This window comes from Gymnoscopelus microlampas, assembly GCF_963454915.1.
Source record: "Gymnoscopelus microlampas genome assembly, chromosome: 17".
NCBI lineage: Eukaryota > Metazoa > Chordata > Actinopteri > Myctophiformes > Myctophidae > Gymnoscopelus > Gymnoscopelus microlampas.
In genome coordinates, this window is record NC_139954.1 from 49,317,753 (window position 1) to 49,330,237 (window position 12,485).

The 12,485-nt window shown below is 41.3% G+C and overlaps 1 protein-coding gene across 1 annotated transcript in view; it reads left to right on the plus strand.

Annotated features, from left to right (window-relative positions):
• Nucleotides 1–12,485, plus strand: part of lrp1bb (low density lipoprotein receptor-related protein 1Bb) — a 597,729-nt gene that overhangs the window by 535,741 nt on the left and 49,503 nt on the right. Inside the window, exons 64-66 of the mRNA XM_084084305.1 lie at nucleotides 616–732; nucleotides 2,819–2,938; nucleotides 4,950–5,069. Of these exons, the coding sequence (XP_083940431.1) occupies nucleotides 616–732; nucleotides 2,819–2,938; nucleotides 4,950–5,069 (357 nt within the window). The remainder of the gene's footprint in view (nucleotides 1–615; nucleotides 733–2,818; nucleotides 2,939–4,949; nucleotides 5,070–12,485) is intronic.

Sequence of the window (12,485 nt, forward strand, 5' to 3'; positions counted from 1 at the left end):
TTTCTGCCCAACATCAATGGGGATTAGGGTGACCACCTTCAAACAGGTCCATTGAGGGACAGATGAACCCGTTTCGCGGGACACATGCGCACGCGTGCATGAGGACCTTCCGTGCGCGCGATTTGTTTTTGCGGTTCTGGGCGGATTGGGTTCGTTTTTTTCCAGTTTTTGGTTTCTTTATTTCGGTTTTAGGGTTAAGATTAGGGTTAGGTTGGGGTTATGTTATTTCATTCTTATTTTTTCCTGATTTTACCGATTTATTATTATTTAAAAAAAATTTTTTTTTTTTTTTTTCCATATCTTTGATTTTCGGGACATTGCTCTGCTTGTGCGGGACAGAGGGTCCAATTTCGGGACGGGTGGTCACCCTAATGGGGATGTTCAACCTCTCTTCCACAGGGCTCTACAGTACATTCATTTACATGGTTGCTTGATTAGCTCTCACAGGCACGGTGGTATTGTTTTTATTGTATTTCTGCATTACTGCTGTAATATGCATTACCAGAGATAAGATGCACTGTGTCTCTCCTCTCTATATAAAGACTGTGTCTCCCCTCTCTATACAAACACTGTGTCTCTCCTCTCTATACAAACACTGTGTCTCCCCTCAAACAGCGGAATTCAAATGCCAGCCTGGCCGGTTCCAGTGTGGCACCGGCCTCTGTGCTCTGCCTCCCTTCATCTGTGATGGAGAGAACGACTGTGGAGACAACTCTGATGAAGCTAACTGTGGTACGTTCCTGTCTGTCACCACAATGAAACATGATGTGTAGCCTGCCAGCTGGTTCAGGCAGATACAGTACACTCCAGAGGTTTACATGTATGTATGTGGTTAATGTACTGTATGTGACGTGTAAAGCAACTGTTTGTTTAAGCTCATCTGATTCATTGTACTTCCTCCTGCTCTTGTTGTTGTGCTTGGTTTGCTCCCTCCACCACCAGTAGGCTCTGCTTTCGCTAAGGGTTCTTTTTAAAAAACAACGTAATACTTCCTATGAGGTTAATATGAGCATCAAATCAATATTTAAAATATGTTTTATTTCCACATGCATTCCATACATTCCGTAGGGCTATAGACCACACATGGACAAATGACATCATCAACGTGCGACGGGCATTGCCCCTCTGGAGTAAAAGATGGACTATTTCTAAAATAAATACAATATTTAAGGTGTTTTAAAAAATATATTTTAGTTCTAGAGGGCAATTATAATGTATTAAGGCATATTTGGCTGAATAGCCAGGGATCCTTTTAAACAGTGGTGGACAGTAACGGAGTAAATGTACTTGAGTACTGTACTTAAGTACAGATTCTGAGGACATGTACTTTACTTGAGTATTAGATTTTTTTAATACTTATTACGCTATTTTTCTTGGAGTACATTTCCAAGAAAAATATTTAACTTTTACTCAAGTACATTTCTAGAAAGGCTGGAAAGTACTGAGTACTTTTAGGTTGGCAGTTTCTTTTGTCTTCCCTAAAATGACATTGGCCACACCCACACTTCTGCTCTCACACTAGCCGTGTTTCTGGCTCCCCCTCCACTCGCCTCTTTATTGAGACATTTAGATCGTGTCAAAGGTCATGTCTCACACAGATGTGTTAGTATAGGAAATCAAAGGTTGTTTGTGTGGAGACCAAGCAAGTGGACTTGTCTCTGTCTCTGTGCCGTCTTGTTTTGACAGGGTGAAGTTCACCGTTGTGCATGTCGGCGTCATCTTGTTTTGGTGAAGTTAACGGTTGTTAACCGTTGTGGGTAGATATGAAAATGCAGACAACAGCTTCCTCTTCGTGACCACATCCTCTTTACTTATGAGCTGGTGAAAAAATATGTGTAATCGCTGTAATCAAAACGCCCTTCATGACACTTACTCTATGCACTTATTCTTTATTTTTATTATTTTATTAGAACAGACTCTCTGTCTCAGTTTAAAGTGAGCTCCATGTCCTAATGGTTGAAGCTGAATATTATTGTATCTTGACAAAAAGGTCACAGTTGATGGCCCTGGATCTGAGAATTTGTACCAAATAGATTTTCTTTATTAGATTATCACCAAAATACATTAAGAACTTATGAATATAATGAATGTGATCTGAGTGCAGCTTTGTCATGTGTGACTCCTGTTATTTCCTCATTAGAAAATAATAATCTTTTGAGGCTCTGGGGTTCACACTGGTCCTGAGGAAGACTAAGCTGACCGCGCCTTTGTGGTGGCCCCAGAGCTGTGGAACAATCTCCCCCCCCCCCCCCCCCCCACATCAGATCTGCTAAGTCCATCAAAATGTTTAAGTCCTTACTAAAAACTCACCTTTTCTCTCTGGTTTTTACTTTACTTTTACTTTTACTTAAGTATTTTTAAAAGCATGTACTTTTGAATACTTAAGTATATTTAAAAGCAATTACTTTTTTACTCTTACTTGCGTAACATTTTGACTGAGCTACTTTTACTTGTAGTGGAGTAAATTTGACCAGGAGTATCTGTACTCTTACTCAAGTACTGGGGTTCAGTACTTTGTCCACCTCTGCTTTTAAATGGTTATCTGTGCTGACTGAGCAGCAGGAGTAATGTATAGCAGAGCTTGAATGCTTGAATATCAAATATAATATTCACACTTTTTTTTACTTTTGAAATGAAATGTTTTCAAGCTATTAATGTTCTCAATCTGTTTATAGCTGTAATATGACACGGTTTTTACCAGGTCTTGAACCCGGTTAAAGGGATTAGACAGATGTTGTGGGTTTCCTGGAACCCTGTTTGAGAACCACTGGTTTGGAATAACATGAACGGATGTGTTTATTTGCTGTTGTTTCCATAGAGACGTACATGTGTCTGTCAGGACAGTTTAAATGCACCAGGAAGCAGAAGTGCATTCCTCTCAACCTGCGCTGTAACGGACAGGATGACTGTGGAGACGGGGAGGATGAAACCGACTGTCGTAAGTATCTCCTCCTTTTAGTTCAGAAAACCTGCCTACCAATGACATCATCAATGCAGATTTCAAGCTAATAGAAACTACACTACTACTTCTCTTTCTGGAAAGTTAGTTAGTTGAAATAGAAGCCATTGTTCTTGCCTTAATTAATAATAAATGTTTTTTTTTAAAGTCTGAAATCTTTTTGAAATGTCCAAATGGCCTGCCGTCCGATGATGTCATTGGTAGGCAGTGTTGGGGGTAACTCGTTACAGTAACGAGTCGTTACTGTAATATATTACCAAATTCTGGTAACAGGTAATATAACGCGTTACCAAAACGGCAATCAGTAATAAATTAGAATTACTATTATAATTAGCGAAGTTACTTGCTGTGTTACCGACCAGGGTCCCATCGTCCTGTTTTGAACCAATATGGGACGCAATTTGGTCCGTATTTTCATAAAGCCTCCTGTCCATCAACACATAAAACATATAACACAAGGAGAAGGCCAGTAAGTTTGTCGTAGGAGTCATAGGACCAGGTTTTGTACCTTTTTCCACCACTGAGTATAGATATACTGTACTGTCGCCTGGTAGCGTGCTGCGTCTAGTCTGTAATTAGCTATTCCAATAGCAAACCATGGTAATAGAATGTTCTCTGCAAGAGGGATTAAATATCACTGAATCATGGAGCGGCTGAGAGCTGGTGATGTAATCCTAGCTATCAGAACATCACACCTCATGTGTTTCCAAACTGCCTGATTTGTCTCGCAGTTTGATTAGCAAGAGAGAGTGAGAGAGTGAAATGGGGGGGGGGGGGTGGGGGAGAGAGAGAGGGAGAGGAGAGAGAGAGAGAGGCGAGATTTGTCTAAGCTTTAATTAAGGTGAAGGCTAATTACTTCACCCCGACTCAAACTTACAGCATAATTGGTTTTGTGGTTTTAAATGCACTTATTTATTTTTTTATGAACGCTGCGCCATTGAAATGGAAAGCATTATCTGTGATGCTTTGAGCATTCACTAAGAAGTATTGCTGCAGCGCTGCATTGCTGCCACTTCCGCTCTGGCATTCAACAACCATGTTACATTTCAGTGTACAGAGAATGTCAGGAAGCTGTTTAAGGGTTTTTAAGGTGTTCAGGTCTTATAGCTATAGGGTTTGGAACCGTTTCCAGGAAGAGGTTTTATCACGCTGTCAGAGCTGATACAATTCTCAATTTAGGCATTTAGCAGACAGACACTCTTTACCCACAGGCAAGGTAAACACATACATCAGATGCAGAGAGAGAGTGTTTAGTGCCTCGGTAATGTAGCACACACACACACACACACACACACACACACACACACACACACACACACACACACACACACACACACACACACGCACACACACACTCACTCACTTAAAAAACATAAAAGTATCAATACCGCAAAAGTCTGGAATTTAAAAAAAACTAAAATGTAAAAAAAAAATGTGAAGTGGGCGGTGTGTGGTCATCACAACATGACTCACTTTAAAAAAAGGATAAATTACTTTTTTTAAAGTCCATACTGCTATTCATAGGGCTGCACATGTGTCATGTGTTTCGCTAGCCAATCACAGTCCTGAATTTGCAAAGTCAGCCAATCACATTACAGTTAGTGGTGATGACACTAGCTGTAATGTGATTGGCTGATATGAAAAAAGTATCGATTTGCATTAACAATTTTTTTGGTCGGTGTCCAAAACTCACTTATAGGGGGCGGCTACACCGCCCCAAAAAAGTACTAAAATGTTAAAATAGCCTATATGTATAACATAGGGCTAAAGTGGTTAATGTATGTACATGCACACTTGCACATGCACACACACACACACACACACACACACACACACACACACACACACACACACACACACACACACACACACACACACACACACACACACACACACACACACACACACACACACACACACACACACACATACACACACACACACACATACACACACTCACGTTCAGCTGTGTGTGTCTTTGGCCCGGTAGCGGAGAGCACCTGTTCCCCGGAGCAGTTCCAGTGCAAGGCGTCCATGCACTGCATCTCTAAGCTGTGGGTGTGTGATGAAGACCCGGACTGTGCCGACGGCTCTGATGAGGCTAACTGTGGTGAGTTTGTGGAGAAAAAAAAATGTCACTTTCATCATAAATTGCATCATCACAACCACTTGTTTTTCCATTTCACTGACAGTGCCTGTTCTGATGAGGAAATGAATTAATGTTACACTTGGGTAGAGACTGGTGTCTCTCTCTCTCTCCCCCCTCTCTCTCTCTCTCTCTCTCTCTCTCTCTCTCTCTCTCTCTCTCTCTCTCTCTCTCTCTCTCTCTCTCTCTCTCTCTCTCTCCCCCCCTCTCTCTGTCTCTCTCTCTCTGATTGAGTTGAATATGAAGGACACTCATCCATAACCATTAATGATTAGGAATGTTTGTTTCAGTTGTATTTTACAAACAGCATCATCACATATTTACTTTTTAGCATCATTTGGTTCTAGCCTCTCCTTTGCGTCTGTACCATTGTGTTTGTAACAGACACAACCTTTTCATTTCAATACAGAAATACAAACTCCGCTTTCCCAACTACTGTACCGCCGCGGTACGAAGTATGAATCTTACTTAGAAGTACAGCTCAACGTTAATACTTATTGGTTCAATATTTATAAAAGCCAGAGTCTCAAAATGTTTCACAACTACCAAAAACGTTACTTTTGCGTGACCCTCTTGTAGGATGAAAACAATTGATATAGCGACAATTATATTACAAGTACAAATGATATAAGGCGCTCGGGTGGCTCAGTGGTAAAGTCACTGCCCAGCACCACGGAGGTTGTGGGTTCGAATCCACCGTGATGCATACGGCTTTGTCGAGCGTCTACACAAACATAACATTGGCCCGTGGTCTGTGGAGGTAAGCCGGGGGGGGAGGTGGGGGGTGATAAGTGTCACTGCACGAGCTCCTACTGACTGGAGGGGCGGCACTAGGGTTTAACATTTTCCGGGAAATAGTTAATTTTAATTCCCACTAAAATGCATTTATATGTAGTTACTTAAATAGCCAATGTTACACCGAGGTGCCCAAATGTCCCTATTGTGTCCACCTATGAACTTGCACTAATAATGACTTAAGTTGATTTTTTAAATCATATAAATATAATATATAAATATAATATAGTGCCCTGGCGGAGATCTGCCCTGTTGCGCAGCAGCGGGTGAAGACAATTAACTTAAACGAGGAGCTGCGCTGTGCACCCAAAACGGCTATTTTCAGTAAAGATATTTAATGTAGAGCGATAACTGAAAATACACACTAAAGCCCCGAGGGACTCCAGTTCAACCAAGTATAGAGTTGAAGTGGTTAAGTTTATCATGCAGGAGTAAGCTCTACTATTATTCACATTAATGAGGCTTCCTTTGTTACCTACTTCTGTTTAATGTTTTTCACTCTTTTGTTGTCTCCACTTAACCCATTAAGACCAGGAACGCATGTGTCATTTTACATTTTAACCACTTTAACCTATTAAATGATCTTATACTTTGGCTATTCAAAAATAGCAGATCTACAAGCTCACAGTGCGGCACCGCGCTATGAGCTTGTAGGTCTGCTATTTTTTTTTTAAATCATGAAAATCATGTGCAAATCTTTGAATATATATATTTTTAAAGCGAACATTTGTAACTCAAATCTTTGCTTCTGGGGGATTCTACAAATGTCTTCTAAATCCTAATCCTTTTTTTGAAAATACGTATGTTGCTATAATCAGTGGTTCTCAAACTTTTTTCATGTCAAGGACCGCCCAAAATTATATGTATTTGGCCGTGGAACCCCCATCTCAAAATATGTTGTTCCAGGGACCCCCAAGAAGAAAAGATTTTAGTTAAAAATGTTTGCTTTAAAAATATATATATATTCAAAGATGTGCACACATTTTCACGCTCTCAAAAATAGCAGATCTACAAGCTCATAGCGCGGCACTCGGTGCCGCACTATGAGCTTGTAGATCTGCTATTTTTGAATAGCCCAAAGTATACAATAATGGTTAAAGTGGTTACACAGATGCGTTCCCGGTCTTAATGGGTTAAATTCCCCAAACATCTGGAGTGTGGGTCCATTAATGAGACACGGTGACTCTGATGGCGGTCAGTGGACTAGAACATCACTGTGGCTCAGCAGATGTTTTCATCTGTAGGAAACCGTTACACCAGAGCTTATAGTTGGAGAGGAAATGGATTTTTCAGGCGTGCGTGCTGTGTGCAGTGATGGTAAAAGTACTCAAATTCAATCAATACTGCAATACAGAAATACTGTAAAGTGTAAAGTAAAGGTCCGGAATTCAAAGTTTACTTGAGTAAAAGTACAAAAGTATTGGTATCAAAATGTACTTAAAGTAGAAAGTACTCATTATGCAGAATGTCCCATTTGAAAAGGTTTCAAATCTTTTAAATGGCCGAGATGTATTTAAGGATGAAGTAATTATCTATGTTTTTTTTAATAATAATCACAATCTACAAAGTAACTAGTAACTAAAGTTTTCAAATAATTGTAGTTGAGTAAAAGTGCAATATTCGCCTCTGAGATGTGGTGGAGTAGAAGTTTTCAAATGTATGAAATGTCTAAAAATCTTTTGAAAACAGCAGATCTACAAGCTCACAATGCATCGCATCGCGACGCATTGTGAGCTTGTAGATGTGTATGAGCCTGTAGATGTGTACGAAATGTATACAGGGCTGAAGTGGTTAATGTATGTTTTGTAATAATAATTAAAATCTACAAAGTAACTAGTAACTAAAGTTTTCAAATAATTGTAGTGGAGTAAAAGTGCAATATTTGCCTCTGAGTAGAAGTAAAACTATAAAGAATGGTAAACACTCCAGTAAAGTAAAAACTCCTCAAAAAGTGTACTGAAGTAGTAAGTACACTACTTCAGTACATGTACTTAGTTACTACACCACCGATAGGTGGGTGGGTGTTGAAGTGGAGGGACTAGAGAAGTAATGGTTGTAGAGTTATCATGCATAGTGCCTCCATACAGTGTGTGAGTGTTAGCCTGCTCTAACGTGTTGGTTGCCATCTTGCCACCTTTAGTCGTCTCTGTTGTAAATTGATTTCCTGTGGAGCTTCATGTGCTATTTTAACACCGGCGGAATAACTTCAGGTTTTTTACTTAAAGGAATAGTTCACCCCCAAACGACTTTTTTCCCTATGTATTAGTCACCCCATGGAGACTTGAATTCATGTATATATGTTTTGTTTGTGTCTCATTCCTAAGACAATAATGTGATGACCGGCAGCGGTTCCGGTAGGAGACACAAAGAGTCTCCTTTGTATCTCCTACCGGAACTGCTGCATGCCTACCGGTGCGCTGGTCATCAAATTATTGACTATCACCGTCCCTGTAACATCCAACATCACACATTTGAAATATTTATTTATGTCCACATAATAAGAAGTACAGGATGTACAAAGGACATAAACACTGCCAGTGCAGTCAGATGAAGGTAAAACAGTCAGTTACAAAGTGCATGTAAAGCAGAGCAATGTTACATACAAAACAAAAGATGTCATACTTGTCAAACACAGCGGACAACAATCATGGGTAAAGGAAGCAACGCCTCCTACAAATTCAGCGGCTTCCTATAATAGCTGATATTGAGCAGTACCTTGCTAATTGTTTAGCCCTCCTTTTGGAGAGGCCGGCCATTTGCAGGCCCCTCACAACCAACTTGTGCACGTGCCCTAGGCTACCAAATATAAAAAAACAAAAGTTTACATCTGTAGCCTAGCTGAGAGATGGTCTGCTCTAGCTGTTGATATTTTATCACTTTGGTTAGGAAGGCTTCCTCTAAGCTGTAATCAAAAGTACAGCCGACCTCGAGAATGAACACCTCCTTATGGTTCTCATTAACAACAATGACATCAGGGGTGTTAGCTGAAATGTTAGAGAACACAGAATCATCGTTACACAGGTTAAACATTCCGGGCTTCACAGTAGAATGCTTATACAGCATATTGGAGGACCTGAAAATAGAAGTGATATCCTTAGATATCAAATCCACTATTCTGTCATGCCTACTTATGTAGAGTCCCCTGTATACATGGCACCCATTTAAGATGTGGGACATGGTTTCAGCTATTTGTTCATGACCATGATGTTAACAGTGAGGAGCATGGTTGCCTGGAAACCAGATGGAGAGGTTAAGTTTAGATGGTAAAACCTGCAGCCTCGCTTTCAGAGTAAAGACAACAATGCATTCGTCTAAAGCAACATTTTTTAGCACAGAGTGCGAGACAGAATGGTCCGCAGCGGGGAGACATGCAGTCTTCCCTTGCAGCCTCAGTTCAGTCCAATGCTGCCGCTGCCTTTGTTGTTGTGCCCATAAGAGGCGACCTCGGGCATTAGTCAGTGAGAGTTGGTGTTCTGTTCCACACACAGTCATAGATGCTCTGACAGAGATACTGGGGTCAGATATAAAGTCTTCCGAGACAGCCATCGCCTCTGAGTTAGACCCTACCCACTTCAGGGTAACATCAGCCCAACAGCACAGATCGTTTAAGTCCGGCCAGTCTGACCACACACCGAAGCCGGGAGAGCGACTGTCTAGCTTTCCACTCGGTTTCCTCCTGAAGCCTATAGGAAGCTAGGATCCGAGCCACATGCCAGGGGGACCTTACGTCGTTTTAGGTCCAGGAATAGAGATGAACGTGCAAGCTCTCTCACATACTGGTCATCATTGTTCAGCATATTTAACAAGTGGGAGAGCCTCGTAGCAATATATGTCCATTCAAAATTGGGAACACCCAAACCACCTTCACGTTTACTGTGAAATATAATGTCACGTGTTGTGTGTGTTAAGGCCAGACCATTGTCTCACTAAGTGCACAGTTTTGTCAGTCAAATCACGTAGTGATTTTTCGTGGAACATGTACATTGGAGAAAAGATGTTGTACCTTGGCCAATGCTATTATTCTGACTCACACACACACACACACACACACACACACACACACACACACACACACACACACACACACCACTGTATATACAGTACGTGTGTGTGTGTGTGTGTGTGTGTGTGTGTGTGTGTGTGTGTGTGTGTGTGTGTGTGTGTGTGTGTGTGTGGTGCTTGTTAAGCTGGCAGTGCATTGTGATGAGGAAGGTGCTGTGTCATTCCTCTTACCTATCAGCTCTGTCAGAGCAGGAAAACCTCTTATCTTCACATTATAACTTTGTGTGTTTTTTCTTTGTAAATTATCGCCCTACACTTGATCACACTACAGCAGGGGTCTGAAACGTTTTCTCAGCCCAAGGACCCCCTAGCTGAGAGACAGATGAAGCAGGGACCCCCCCCCCCCCCACCACTACATATTGTATAAAACTGTGCTGCAGATTAAACTTTTTCATAGTTTTCATAGATAGTTGGATTCATGGTTAATGTGTGTTTACAGACACTTAACATTTTAAACCCTCAATGTTTAGTCAACTTGCCCGTTGGCCTCTGTACTTGGTCTGCTCTTTTTCCCCCTCTACATCAACTCTCCGAAAATAGCCGATCTAAAAGCTTGTAGATCGGCTATTTCCATCTACTGTTCCCCCATCGCACAAAGATTTTGGCGGACCCCCTGTAGTGACTCTGAGGACCCCCTTCCCCCTAGGGGGAAGACCCCTGTGCTACAGCGTCACGCGAAAGCATTAAAAGTAGCTTAGCTCGAAACGAATGGCTTTGCATTTGGAGCTTGTAGATCTGCTACTTTTGAACTTTGAATCCTGAAAAGTGAACAGTTTTGGACATATGAGTTTTCCACCTGACAGAGACATCTATGCTGTCTAAGTGTCTCCTTAATGAATTGCTTCCTCCCTCACCCCCCCACTGGGTTTATACGGTGCTATTCAGCCCCGTAGAGCCTGTTCTCCATGCTGTCACACGTTGGACTGCAATCTAAGCACAACCTGTCACAGTGCTGCTCACTGCATGTCTGTCTGAGAGCAGCAACACCCTGGTCCATTATCCATCATTATATGTCTCACCTCTTTGTGTGTGTGTGTGTGTAACACTCACTCTGATAAACACCCTGTCCATTTGTGGGTGTGTTTAGACTGAATTGTGGGCATGCACTTCTGTTTGTATTTATATGGTGGGGGGCGTGGCTGTGGAAAGGGGGTGTGTTTGGGAAAAAAGGGTCTGCAACGCATCATGATCGTTTAACATGTCTACTTATTGTTAGCGACATTGTCCTTGTTTTTCTGTGAAGGTGCTTGTAAAGACTAGTGGTTGCGGTTTGTCCCCGTTTCTAAAACGTTGATACTTGGTATGAGTTATTGGTTGATATATTGATGTATTTCACACACACACTCTCACATTGGATATGTTATCCAATTCATTATTATTATTTTTTTTTAAGGGATATCTTACTGTCTCTTTGAAAAGCCTTTCTAAGGAGCTTGGACATTAGAGTTCTCAACGAGCCTGAACATTAAAGCCCGGCCCTAACTGGGCCCTAACTGGGCCCTAACTGTGTCCTAACTGGGCCCTAACTGGGCCCTAACTGGGCCCTAACTGTGTCCTAACTGGGCCCTAACTGTGCCCTAACTGGTCCCTAACTGTGGCCCTAACTGGGCCGGCCCGAACAGAGCCAAGCCCGAACAATTACCATAATTGTAGGCCAGAGAAAACAGAAAAACCCGAAAAAGTTTTAATAATGAGCCGAATATCCTCAAAGTCACGCATCCAACAAGCTTTGAACTGAGTAGATTAGACCTTCCGTCCTTCAGAGATAATGGCCAAAACACCTTGAAAACGGACACTTTTGACACGTTTTTTGATGTTTCAGTTTTGGCCATTTTCACAAGTTTTATTTTATTTTATTAACACCGGCTAGGAAGGTCGGACGGCGACGAACTAGATATCTGAGTAAAGTTCACTTTGAGCCGCATCCACTGCATCTTTCTTTCTTTCTTTCTTTCTTTCTTTCTTTCTTTCTTAAGCAACGCAGAACCTTTTGAATAATTCCATCTTTAATGTCTGTATAGAGATGATTAACGCTCGCTACAGGAGAGAGGCGAGACGCTCCAGTGAGTTATGAGGTCATAAAACGTACGGAGGCAGCGCCACTCTGGACAGCGTAGTTAGAACACAGATACTGTACGTTGGCACAGCCAGAAAATAGCCGTAACTCACTCAGTGTCTCGTCTTCTGTCGAGGCACAGAACCAGTGGTGGAAAAAGTACTCACATCCTTTACTTAAGTAAAAGTATCAATATCACAATGTAGAAATAGTCAGTTTCAAGTAAAATTCCGGTATAAAAAATGTGCTTGAGTAAAAGTACAAAAGTATTAAAATATACTTAATTACTGAAAATAAAAGTACTCATTTTGCAGAATGTCCCATTTAACATGTTTCCAAATGTATGAACATGCTTTGAAAATAGCCGATCTACAATCTCACGCATCGCGACACATGCCTTGTAGATCGGCTATTTTCAAATGGACGAAATGTATGTATATATACATATTATATATATATATATATAT